Below are 14,176 nucleotides of genomic sequence, written 5' to 3' on the forward strand. Positions count from 1 at the left end.
AAGCCATATATTACTCACCGACTACTGGGGCAGGAGGACTGAGTGCGCTGTTGTGCTTGCAATGCAGCCGATAAAGGCACGTTTAGTTCTGTCTGCAGACGCGTGGCTGGTTCATAATTTGTTGTCGCTCATTTTTGTACTTGCAACTCGTTTTTTTGTATTCCTTCTACACATTATTTAGACATTTCACATATTCAAGAAGCCTTCGACCGCGTCCTCGCGCGTCCGATTTACTAAGGGGGTGTTTTTCTTTACATGGACATCTATGGACATCTATAGCCACAAATACTGTGGAAATGGCACATGGCTGATCTGAAATAATGCCGATACGTACCAAAATATACATATATCTGCGCATGTTAGCCACGTTCTTTTACCCTGAGACTAGCCAATATTAGCGGCCGACTCCCCTAAACGGCGACTATGAACCAGATGTGTATATATTACGGGCTGTTATTGCTGATTCTGGCTTTATTTTAACCGCATCATACCTACAGTTTGTGCGTTCCACAAAGTATAATTAGACAAAGCCATTCTCGTATGAACACTCATTTATAGATCATGCAAAAAAAGAAATGTTCTTTGGCGAAAACGCGGGTGCCATCGCTGACAGCGTCGGTAACTGAGCGTGGCAGCTGTTTAGACTACTGAAGAGCCTAGCTAAACTGCATGCATCTCTTTCCTCCGCTCGGTGCACCGCACGCACCGTCACCTGTTTGCCGTTTGAGGCAAACATAAACAGTGTACCTGTGGGACAAGACATCTATTAGCGTGACAGCACGTACCCACCCACCCATCCACATAGCGAATGCGACTAGCAACATTCGGGAACGGTGACGTACAGATATTGTCACGGCAGTGTGTCTCGGCTTCCCGCTCATTCTGTGCCCGTCGTGTGAAGTGAATAGTCGTTGATTTCAAATTTCTAAGGCGAGAACCGAACTGTAAAAGCAGTTTTCTTCGTCAGCTCACTTTTTCAGTTTAGGGCCGCCGGTAGCGGGTCCAAGAAGTAGATGGTTCTACTAGACCTAACCTTCAGTGAACAGGATCAACATCGGCACAAACTTCACGTGCACGGCTCGAAAGGGCTGAAGTTTGTGCGTTTAAACGTAGAAAGCATGTTCCAATTCATCTGGTGCACGTATAATTATATATGTAGGCGAAGGCGCTGAGGCTATCGCTTTGTCGGGTTAGTGGCCGATTGTGCATACATCCACAGAACAATGACCATTATGCAAAAAAGAGGTGAGGTGTGCAGACAGGCCACAAGGGTAGAGAAGTGGACAACACGAACGCCAACTATCAACTGAAGGGAGCACTGAGGCGAAAAAAGAAAGAAGACACAAAACTCATCTGCGCAAGCTCAGGAATGGTATCATGAATGATACCATTCCTGAGCTTTCGCAGATGAGTTTTGTGTCTTCTTTTTTTTTTCCTCTTTTTTGCATAATGAATCCTTACCAACTAGCTCAGCTTTCTCTCATTCTAAAGATGATCAGTACGCTGATTTTGCCGGTACCGTTGACACGAAAGTCCGTCACACTACGAGAACTCGTGCTCGTGGGTTGCATCGTTGTCAGCCTGGTATTATAACACGGTCTCAGCGACACGCTGTGCTGAATAGTCCGCGAATCGTTGGCGTCGGCGTCTTATAAGGCTCGTGTTGACCCACTATTACCACGCCTTAAACGAGTACGAGCGGTCAGGCACGCGCTGCCACCACGAGCGAGAGAGCTATAGGGCCGACGCTGCAAGGAGATTTCGTCAGCAATGTGCTGCTTGCGAAGTGCCGCCTCACTGTACTACAGAGGCCTTTCAATAAATTTGCTAGCCATCAATGAAAGGCAGCTACACTCGTGACTCACGTTGCTGTCCGGACGACACCCTGGCCGCTTTTTGTTTAAAACCTGGAGTTCCAGTCGCACGCTGCGAACATTTTCGGCACCAGACTGACGTAGAGCTTCAGGTAGCTACAGGTGAAGTTGTAAAACGATTCATGGCACGAGTGTATGCAGAAATGCGCGTCCCTGTGCTTTCTTTCTTTCTTTCTTTTCTGCGAAGGACTTGCCTTTGTGATGAGGCCGCGCGCGCGACCCTTCACAAACGCTTTGCAACCTAATCCGCTAGGGCAGGGCACACGTGGCGTCGCACCGTGGGTGCGTGTGTGGCGCGAGCACGAATGAAACGCCACATCCGTAGTGCACCTTTATCGCACGTTTACGTTACTTCAGGACGCCAGGATGGCGTTACATGCAAGAGAGACAGCTTATGGTGCTTGAGGGTGCTCTGAAGCCTTCAGTTTTTCAAGCATGCAAGTAAAGAGTAACACGAAGTACTTTTCCCAGCGGCTTGTCCCATGTCCTTGAGAACGTCACGTAGTGATAGTAAGCTACGGACATCACTCTGCTGCTTCATGTGTACGCAGTACGGAATATATTTTTATGCGCTAACACAACGTTTTACTCGTAAGATTGAGTTACGTGCCTATAGTTCCCACCGTGAAGGCTCAGTAGTTATAGCTGAGTTGGTCTCCCAGCTGTGGCAACTGCATTCCGATCGCGCTGCAATACAGAAGTTCTTGTATAATTAGATTTAGGTGTACGTAAAAAAAAACGCAGCTAATTTACCAAAATAAATCCGAGGCCTCCAGTGCGGCTTTTTCTCACGTGCAGCTTCTGGACGGTAACCCACATGGTTTGATTCGACTTCGAAGCGTAGATCGCGCGGAGCCGGCTAATTGTTCATGGGTGCGGTCTGTTTCGACATCGGCTACTTTTATTTCGATAGATAGTAACAAATCGCTTTATATATCCATCCATGCAATGCATTTAGGGAAAAGTATTCAGTGTTGCGTTTATTTCAAAGTATCTATATAAATTAAGAATGGAGTTATATATTCAGCAAATTCTATGGTTATAAGCGGGTGAGCTGTGTACATAATCATAGTGTGTGTCATGTGTAGCCTCCGTCATACATAGCCTGAAGACGTTTCAGGCGCTATTCAGTTTGTCCTGTGGTTGGTGCTTGAGATTTTTATTGGGAGTGTCTTGGAGCTGCCCTATCGGAATTCTACTAAATGGCAATTGACGTGACGTGAAACTCAGGTGATCGCCTTTGTGCTCTTTATCTCGCTTACCCGTTACCACTTTAACAGCGAAGCTGTTAGACCCTCCTAGGTGGGCATTTTTCGTGTCCTGGCCGTGGACAAAATGTGGGCCAATCCTGAAGCTTGTGCAATACCGGGCCGACCCACGGCGAAGGTGAAGCACGCTTTAAGCACTCAGCAACGTCTAGCGAAAAGTGTATACATTCTTTGGAATCACGCATAAGCAGAGATGTTGCCCTGATGTTTGCAAATATTAGGGCAACGTTTTCTTTGGGATCATGCTAATTTGATTTTTCTTGACGCAACTTACGTAGCCGGATCCCTAACCAGTTTTGCTCACGTTACCGTTGGTAACTGTGGACAACAGGTGCTTAATATTCCATTCTTTAAGCACTCGAGCAAGATCGAAAGAAATGCATTTGATTAATCCACAGACTAAAGAAACGTTTTATAGCGTCGTCACTTTGCAATTTCAATACGGGAAGTCTTATACATCATATCTGTACAAAGACCATAATGGCGTCACAAGGAAGGCGTAAGAAACAATGGCGGTTGTATGTTAAGTATACGACGCAAAGCCCCAGTATACTAGCGCGTTTCCCTTTGACTTTTGTTTTCCCTAAACCGCGAAGCATGGCTTCGTACAGCCACTACTGCCGCACGGTGCCCTGCTTATAGCGTGTCATCTCGTGTCGAACTATCCGCTTCGCCAAGTGCTCCGAACCAGAAAAGGCAGGCGTGCTCTCGTCCCTTAAAGCCCGCGGCGGTGTCACCGGGAAAATTCAACGCGTGAGAATTCTGCCAGCCGCCCCGGTGTCGTGCTCTCCTCCTCGCTCTCTATTCGCCTGGCACATATAGAAGAACATGGGTGCTCGAGCACGTGTGTGTAGATGTATACGGTGGAAAAGATAAACAACGAGAAAACATTGCAGAATCCGGAAGAAAGAAATGTTCGCACATACGTTCGTACATTCTGCCAGTTCCTGCCTGCCCCAAGAGAAACGCATTTTCCCCCCTTTTTCCTTGTGACCGATCAGCGCCGCCACATAGAGATGGAGCTCTGCCGGCGTTTTTATTGGTAGTGTGTTATTCACTACGCTGGTTCTTCCACAACGCTTGAAGTGTGCCGGCCTCGGTACGGAATTTTGTTCAGGTATTGTTGTTCGCCGTATTTTTTTTTTTTTGACTTTCCGATGGTATATAATGGATTTCGTAAGCTTTTCTTTATAGCGCAACGTTGAATTACTTACCGCTGTCGTGGCTTCATCATCCGGTTTCTGTTGACACTGCCAGCAGTGCCGTGTAGCTCGCGGAAGGTACGCCGCCTAGTCGAGACGCGTCTTGCCAAGCCTATAGCGTTCCTCTATTATCACCGGTAAGTGTCAATATATATATATATATATATATATATATATATATATATATATATATATATATATATATATATATATATATATATATATATATATAGGGAGAGAGACTGCCGTTTTGTATGCAGCAGTCTGTCGAAGAATTTGGCGCCTTTGCGAGGCTGTGTACTTGGGGTGGCAGAATGCTTCGATGCATGAAATAGAAAATTGGCACTGCGGCAAGATTACTTCCCAAAATTTCAGTTTACACACAGTGCTTCACGAGTTTGATTGTCCAGAGCGATAGTGCAGTAGCGGGATAAGAGATTAGATAGATAGATAGATAGATAGATAGATAGATAGATAGATAGATAGATAGATAGATAGATAGATAGATAGATAGATAGATAGATAGATAGATAGATAGATAGATAGATAGATAGATAGATAGATAGATAGATAGATAGATAGATAGATAGATAGATAGATAGATAGATAGATAGATAGATAGATAGATAGATAGATAGATAGATAGATAGATAGATAGATAGATAGATGCTATATTTAATGTATTTGCCTGGCTGTCAGCCTGGCATGCTACTGCAGGTGCTGGGACGCATACCTGCGCCTGCTTACCGATAAATGTATGCAGCATCATCGTGCTGAAGTTTTTCTTGTAGAACGATGAAAAAAAAACTTTATTCGGATGTCACAAGTTGCTTAGATCATTATTGGCCTTGCAAACAATATAAGTTTACTTGGCTCTGCGTGTTGGTCGTGAAAAAAAAAACTGAGCAGAATTGTAACGGAGTCATTGCTCGAAGCGTGTGTTTCTGTCTTTGCTGTATACACCTCGCGCTTACAGTGACATTGAAAACCAAATACAGTCCACAATAACACGCTTTCGGCATATTTTTTACTCACTTGAGTTCCTGTATATAGACAGTTATTTTATTTCGTGTTCCTATGGAAAATTTGGAGAGCATAGAGAGAAATTTGGAGAGAAACCCTAAAAATCCAGGTTGAATGCTGAGATCTCGAGAATATAGGGTAAAAAAAGATTTCTACGTATACATATTTTTTCTATATAAAATGTATGCTCCTTATTGAGCTCTAATTGATACCATTCCGATATCATGAAATGAGCAGCAGCACAGCCGTTTTAACCGCAGAAAGTGGAACAGGCTGGTGGCTCTATACCGAACCAAGAAAAAGTGGCTCAAGTGCTTTTTTTGTCGCCTACGAGATAGATTGTTTACCATGTTTCCATGCCTTATAAAATTTGTTTTTAATTAAATTTTGGCCGCGTTGGTACTCCTTTATACGGTGAAAAATAGCCTTCATTGAGGGCTCATCGCACCATTCTCGCTGTTGACGTTAAACGCACACGTATTGAGCGCGACTGCCTCGGTAATCGAGTCTAAGTATTTTATGGACGTCAGTTAACCGCTCATCTATGCGACTGTCATCTATGCGACAACCATCTATGCTTATTAATGCTTCCACATGGGGTTCTGTCTGCATGGCGGAGCGCTTCAAATAGCAAAGCGTATGCAGGCTTATGGTCCGATAGACTGGAAACTCATACAAGGAATGGCGAGAGTAATACTCAGACGGGTTCAATGTGTTCAAGTAGTGTTCCACGAGCGTAAGACGCCAATCTGGTCACTGCTGGAATTTGTGCACGGCCAAGATCATGTTCGGGCTACGAAGCAACGCTTTAGAGGGGTTCAAGAGCAGACGACGACAGACACGAGCGCTGCGAACGGATCCAAATTAGCACGCTTCATATCCAGTAGTGGCATTCCTGATATCTCGTAATCGCATTTGCGAAGCAATTTGTCAGAATGCCTGAGATGAAAGTGGCGGTACATATGTTACCACTTACCAGTGATAACATGTTTTCCATGAATGGTGCATTTTATTTCCTGATCCCTCAAGTAGAAAACTTCTGGGTAGACTTCACTGAAAGTAAGACGGGGACATAGAAGCTTGAATTTCGATCACGTGGATTAGCGCTTTGGGTGTTGTCCTCCCTTACATCGCCCATTCGTGTTTTTATTATATTAATAGAATTTATCAGCTCGTACAGCTTTAGATTTTTCTTCGGATAAATATCGTTTAGGAACAGCTGCCTACCTCGGCACGGGCATATATGCACCACCATAACATGCGTAGACTGCATTTTTAGCAAAAGGATTCGCCACCTCCTGCCCTCTCACGCATACGAGCACTTCTTTTTTCTTCTTCGAAGTGATGCATAACGTAGTCGAGTTTAACACATTGGCAGCGCCTCAGACTATCCTAGTTTGGGAAACTTGATACTTGGAAATATCCTTAACGTACAAAGTTGTAATATCGGAGTAAGCGCGAAAAATTACTAAAAGCAACTACGGCGGCTATTGAAGCACGCAAAAGCTTTTCCTGGAGTTATCGGCTTGATTGCAGAGAATGTCATTTGAGCACCACTGTTCATACTTGTTTTAGTGTAACAGAACGCGAAACAATGTGAGGTAAGAACAGGACAGTACCAAGCGTCCCTTCCGTCTTACGTCACATTATTTTGCCTCCTGTTCAACCATAGATAATAAATATGAACCAATTAAACCAGAAACCCAAAATGCGAGAAGCGAGGCCTATGGTGACGTCAAGGCGTCTTCCCCCCTCCCGCTCCCTCCCTTTCCTCAAATAAGAAAGAAAGAAAAGGAAAGGAGACTGTACGCCAAAACCATGACGCACGGATTAAGTTTGATTTGACTTTTTAGTTCTAAGCACACGATATACTTAGTACAGAACATAAGCTGTGTTTTAGGTTGTGTTAAACAGAAGCTTTTCGCAACTATGTTCTTTGGTTCACGTGGCCTGTAACCGAGATATTTCACTCCGAATATCTTAAAACTCTAGCAGTATTGCCACACTGTATTGAACTGGAAGAATCTATCGCTGCAAAAACTGAGACAAAAATTTCGCTTTTTAGCGGGCGAACGTGTGTCAAGAAAGACAAGCAACCCGCTGTGGTTGCTCAGTGGCTATGGTGTTGGGCTGCTGAGCACGAGGTCGCGGGATCGAATCCCGGCCACGACGGCCGCATTTCGATGGGGGCGAAATGCGAAAACACCCGTGTACTTAGATTTAGGTACACGTTAAAGAACCCCGGGTGATCGAAATTTCCGGAGTCCTCCACTACGGCGTGCCTCATAATCAGAAAGTGGTTTTGGCACGTAAAACTCCATTAAAAAAAAAAGGAAAGACAAACAATTCTTAAATAACAATATTAGTGATGAGGGAAGCCGGTCGTCTAATGTAACCTAGAGGTCAACTCCATCTGATGTTACAGCGAATCTGTTATTCCGACTATAGAAGCGCTCGAAAACGTTATATGCCACTTTTCGCGCTTTTGTGAAAAGACCTAGATAACTAACAAAGTTTACACTTCGAGAAAATGTGACCACCAATATAGGAAACGCGCCGGCAAACTTTGAATATATCGGGTAAATTAAGGGTAAATGTTGCCGCACCTTCAATTACGGCCTGTTTAGAGGCATTGTATAAAAGGCTTCACAAGTTTCAGCGCTTTCCTGAGAGGACTAGACAAGCATAGACTTCATTGTTTCAGAAAATGGGGGCCACACAATCGGTAACACGTGCCAAAAGTTCGAAGAGTGTAGGTTAGTTATGTGCTTCGAAAATAATTACTGAATACTTGTCTTCACCCAAACTTTATGCGTTGACAAAGGCGTGCGGTTACTATAGCCCGGTCTCCTTGATTAGCTATGGGAGGCACGGCGCTTTCATTTCGTTAAACTAGGAACCATGTTGCGAGTGACGAGCGATTAATGGTTAATCTGTGCAGGTTAGTTATAGCACTCGACGAAAGTTACTTGTCGAAGCGTTCCAGTGTGTTAGGCTCAGATTGTCCGCGATGTTTCCCAGCATCATGCAGCAACAGCACAAGATAACTTCAAGCTCAGCGAAAATAGGGGGAATATAAAGTGTAGTGCGTGGTGAAAATTGTTATTTTCTATTTTCAATACAAGCCTTACAAATGAATATTTAACCCTTGTTTTCTCGCTTTTTCCACGCGTGATAGCGAGGAATGTACCTTTTTTCTTTGGTGTCCGCAATGAATTGTACAAGCCACCTCGTTTAGATTCAAAGAAGCTAAAGGGAAGATCCTGGGTTATGTGTGCACGAAATTCAAACTGAGTGGGTAATTACGGCTGTTGCAATAAACTACATATCTGTGTGTTCTGAAGCTTTATCAGTTTGTTTCATGAGGAGCGAATAATTTGTCCAACTACCCTGGTGTAGTTAAAAATGGCAGCAAGACAGAGTTCAACCAAATTGTGCGGAACACTATTGCAAGTTTGTGTGCGAAGTTTAATGTCTGTTTCTCAATTACTGCCTTTGTAAAAAAAACATCTTTAGCAAGTTTTTCGCTTTTTTTTAAGCTTGATGGGACATTTCTTTAAAGGCTGAAGTTTTCATGGACTTAAAAGTGCAAGAAGTCGGACACAATAGACGACGAGTTCACATGAAATAATGAACTCGCCATTTGCCAATGTGAAGATACAAAGGAATCGTCTTCACAGCAGCTGAGGGCCTTCATGGTGGACGAACGTACTTGTACAAAAAACACAATTACCATTCTATTGACAAAAGCACATGCCTAAACTGCGAAAATGTAATAATACTAAAAATGTCTACACGATATGCGTAGTTTAATGTTGCTCTCTGCACAGCCTTATAATGCGTTAGGGTAAACTTATATTTTCAGTAGCATGCATATATTTTTATTTTGAGCATTCCTAATTATTCTCCAATATATTTCAATATTCCAGCCTTTTCATTAGAATAGAACACTCATTTTCTTGCGTAATGTGCTGAGAAGTGGCATGGCTGATCACTGCATCAAACCTTATGACAAGAAAAAAAAAGGAGCTCTTTCAGCTCTTTTTGCAGCTCCATCGGCTCAGAGGGGTGTGAGCAAAGCCGTATCGTCAAATTTTTATCCCCTCATTAGAGCCTAAACAGAGAATAATCGGAACCAGAATCATGTGAGCGTCACGTTGTCAACGTTCCTGGATCCAGTCATTTAAGAACATGCCATCGGTGAAGAGAATCGTACGTACTTCGCTTTAAAAAAGATGAATGTGCATATCTGCTAACCTTCACAAGTTTATTTTTGTTCTGAAGAATTTCTTAGACCGCTTTATATGCAACCAAATTGCACACCCCTAATATGTTTCATTCCTGTTTTGATGCATAGGATTTCATCTGGTTCCTTGTGCACTTCTGTCTATTTTTACACTCAATCCGGTGGTGTTCAAAGGTAGCATACATTTGCCGGGGAAATCTCTGTTTCGTAGGTCTTAGAAGCAGCCTCCGAGACTACTTTCAAAGGGCGAAAGTTAATGTCCTTTGAGACACTTCTGTCTGGGTCTGTAGACTTTGCTCTCACTCTGTACTCTCAGTCGCATGGCTCGTATGCAATGCAAAGAAACACATTTGCAGGTTACTTGAGTGAACAGGAAGTGTATGTGTCGCTATACACGGAGCCGACGACGTATTTGGATGTAATAAGTAGACGTAATCATGGACGAAAGTAGAGAAAAAAGTATGCGTGATCAGCTTAAACAGTTTCACGTTCCGGGAGGGGCCCGCAGCCTTCGGCACTCTAGACTGTTATCTTTGAGGATTGTTTTCTGCACGCTATTTCAGCTTCGTGATTAATAAGAGCGTCTCAACTTTAGCCTATTCGTCAATAATAAAGACTGCCTGTATGACTTAGGGGTCTGAGAATGTTCGGAACTTTCGAATAACGAACAGGGAACTGTGCTATGTGGTTCGGTTATTGAATCGAATACTCACTGTACGTAAATAGGAATATATTTTGAATAGTTTTCGCATGTTAAGGAATTGTCAACTTTGCTCAAACGTAAAATTGGCGCGAACGTACGATAAGCTTTACTGCCGCGGTCACAAGAAGCGTGAAACACATGTTACGTACACGTACCAGGTAACGTTACTCAGGGGACCATATTCTACCTGCTAAACCACTATCATTTGTGCACTCAGACAGACATGGGTATATGTACAAACGATATATTTCTTCCCAAGGCTCTATTTATGCTTTTAATGAGCAAATCTGCATAACGTGCATTGTGAGAGCATAAACTTCCTGATGGTATTAGTACTATAGGACGTGAACATTGTTTTAATATACTTGTGAAAAGAGCTGTTAATTATTAGAAACCAATTCGAAGAGCATTCAATATAGCATTCGATTCATTTAACTTCTGGCACTACTTGATTCGTATTCAAGTTGGTCTTAAAGATTACTATTCGCACCCCCCTATTTATCCGGGAAGTCGTGTTTCCATATCTTATGTAATATGTTTTTCTCCACTGAAGCAATCCGTAAATATTTCATTACATACAAGCTACACTCAGGACACTAACTGCATGCGCCATCGTGCGGCACATTTTATTCTTATGATAACACCAGCCAAGGTCTCACGTATTTCAGCTAAATTTATTCGTAAACGTTTCATCCTGCGATAAACAAATTATATTTTTGCCTATTGTGAAAGGAAGAATACATAAAGGAAAGAGAATAAAGGAATACATAAAGGAACGTTTAGACTTTATGTACCTTATGCCGAGTTGTCGGTAGGCGGGAAAACATATGCTAGTTGGCACAATCTTACAAAACAGAAAAAAAAAACTGTTCAATCGCTTCTCCAGCCAAGAGAAGTTTCAATAATAAGCACGAAATGGTTCCCGTTAGGCATCCTGGAGCAACAAAAACAGTTTAATCGTACATATAAGAAGCACGATTTTGAAAGACGGTGCTCAACAGTACGTGTTATTTTTGTTCGAATTCTTTAATTAGGTATGACATCTTACTCTTCTGGTTTCTTTACTTTTTTATGTTGTCCAACAGGATAAGCTAAATATTTTTGTTCCAGGAAAAGATGAATGTGCAAACATTCTAACGATGAAATTTTCTGTAATCAAAGCGTGTTAATAAAATGTCACACATCGAAACAAAAGACACACAAAAGAAGTATTCTTGTCTTACACAAAGACAAAGGCTTAAAGGTTAAAATATTTTGAGCATCCTAAAAATGTCCGTTTGATAACAGTGATGCTAGTTGTCAAGGTAATAAACCGAGAGGGATGGAATTTACAGTTATACCATAGAAACAGGAAAATCTGGAAGCAGGGAAGGAAATGCCATAAGGATTTTAGCAATTGTTCTAGGTCAAGAGATGTAATGGTTTCAAACATGCAAAGTCTGCAAGTTTTCTTTTTTATCGGCATGCAATATTATGTAAGAAAAATATTTTCTCTTACCATTTCTTTTTATGATGTATTCAAGAGAGTGAGCAAGAAAAATCCGAAGTATAGGTTCGGGAGAGTTCCAGTCGTGAGAAGATGATATCCCAATCAGAATTCACTTGGATATACCTCCGGAAGAATAAAGTCATGAGATTTCTCTCCCGCTGTTTCTTTAAGGAGTGGGACTGTTTGCTTCACAAAGGATGATGAATGTTTAGTATGCTCACTTATCAGCCAGTTTCTCAACAACGCTTCAGGTAGATGTTCTTGAAGCGGTTGGCCTCATTGGAATTATTGCTAAACAAATGTTAAGGGTTCAAGTGGCACAGTCTACTCCTGGTGCTCCAAGCAGTGGCCGCAGGCTCATCAGTCTGCCCAAATAGCACTTCCCTACGTCGAAACCTATGTGCTCTGTATTTTCTTTCCACGGTTCAGTTCTTAAAAAAAATATCTCCTTTATGGGTTGAAGTCTCCTTCACCCCGTTTGCGTGGAAAAGCAAGGGCGTGCCACTCAAGAGACAGGACTTGGTCCAAATGGAGTAATAACAACGACAAGTCCTCAGGTCCGTCTTGGAATGCCTCATGAGTTGTGGGCTGTTCACCAACCAGTCGCCAACATTTCTTCCTCGAGAGTTGACAACACCGTCAAAAAGAAGAAAAAAAAAACAGTGCGCGCAAATCGTCGCTGCTTCACGGACGGGAATCTAAGTGTCGTCGCACTGTCATCTCGATCTGAGCAGCGGCGCCAGGTCGTCACGTCTTCTCACCAAACGACGACCAGGGACGAGTTATCTACATGCCACCAGGGGCCAGCAACAGCAGCAGCAAAGGGGGCCCTACACTCGCTGAGGCGTCCCAACTACGGGCGCTCCTTTTGGGCGCCGCTCGAAGTCTGAGAGCGGCTGGTCCGCCTGTGCCGAAGAAGCACAGGGCCCGCCTCCTCGCAGGCCCCGGGTCCTGGCGGCGGCATTCGAGGAGAGAGGGCGCGGCCGTCGCAGCACTCCCTCCTTCTCTCCGCCCTTCTCTCGAGTCGGCTGCTCGCTTGCGACGCCGTCTGCCGGAGTGGGTGTATCGAATGGCATCGGATTTTACCGCGCCCGGTCGTGCAAACGCATCGCAGTTCCACCGCCGCCGTTTACGCCTGCGGCTTCCGAAAGCGCGCTAATAAATTCCGAGCCGCGACGAGCCAGCCTGGAAGGCACTCCCGCTCGGGACGCTGCTCTCTTTGTGCCTCTCGTCGTCGGTTCGTTGAGCGGCAAGGAGGTGAATTGCGTGTAGCCGCGCGGCAGAACTGTAATTTTCGCGGCGTCTTTAGCACCCCGCCTTTCATTTTTTTTTCAGTTTCGCGCTATTGTTTCTAAGATGCACTCGCCGAATAACTAAGAATGTTGTTCAAAGCACGTGCGTAAACGCGGAAGGTTAAACGCGATAATAAAAACGAAATATTAAGACGGGATGGTGACGACGGGTGCGAGCAGAGATTCTTACCAGCGCATTTGAAACATTATTTATAACGCCTGAATAGGGAATCGTATAAATGTCTGGGTCGTTTGCGTAAACAACGTTCTTATAACGACGCCGCTTCGAAATTACGATTTACGATCCAAAGGTGCTTTCCATTAAGGACGGCCTCCCGACAGAAACATTCCGTGAAGCGGTGATTCCAATGTGGCTTAATTTTTTTTTGTGTGTATGTGCTCCACCGTTCTTTTTCTTTTGCATGCTGCGGTCCATCCTTTTTGTTTTTATGAGCCGCAGTGTTTTCGAAGTTTTGATTAAAGTTATATTGAAAAAAAAATGATTACATAAGCGGTTGTCAAAGAAAAGGCTTTGTTAAGGCAATTTAGGAGCACAAGAAAAATAACTCGAAAGTGATACGAATGATTTGCTTTATGCGTCCTGTTTTTTTTTTTTCTGTCACCAGTGCTTGTCAATGAACATGTGATTCAGCTCTTCGGAACTCCTCAGACAGATCTTTAATCTCTATTACAATTACTAGAAGGACGCAATCCTGCTTCCGGTCGCCGATCTGACGTCGATAACGCTCCGAACTGCTCTCCGGAAGTTCAGAACGCATTAAGCATCAGGGATTTCGAGGCTTCGAAGGGATTATTCGGAATGCTGAGACTGTGAGAAACGCTTTGCCGCGAGGTTGCCTGAAGGTATGCAAGCCCCTAAGCAGGCCATCTCTGCCAGTAATTTAGATTATGAAGTCAGATAAACTCCCCAGCGGCACGGAGCGCGATGAAGAAAGCACAAATGGCGTTTCTTGGGGACGCTTGTATAGGCCGTAACTGTGCACCGTGAATAATAAGTGTTAAACGAACTTCACAAATATTACATGATTCCAGAAAACCATAGACGCATCAATAGTTCA

At 43.6% G+C, this 14,176-nt stretch overlaps 1 protein-coding gene across 1 annotated transcript in view; it reads right to left on the minus strand.

The window, feature by feature from the left end:
• LOC126536343 (guanylate cyclase soluble subunit beta-1-like) overlaps positions 1-12,814 on the minus strand; it is a 94,914-nt gene extending 82,100 nt beyond the window's left edge. Inside the window, exon 1 of the mRNA XM_050183274.3 lies at positions 11,815-12,814. Coding sequence (XP_050039231.1) covers positions 11,815-11,817 — 3 coding nt within the window. The 5' untranslated portion in view covers positions 11,818-12,814. The remainder of the gene's footprint in view (positions 1-11,814) is intronic.
• Positions 12,815-14,176: the final 1,362 nt, after the last annotated feature.

Source organism: Dermacentor andersoni, chromosome 4 (genome assembly GCF_023375885.2).
Source record: "Dermacentor andersoni chromosome 4, qqDerAnde1_hic_scaffold, whole genome shotgun sequence".
Lineage (NCBI taxonomy): Eukaryota > Metazoa > Arthropoda > Arachnida > Ixodida > Ixodidae > Dermacentor > Dermacentor andersoni.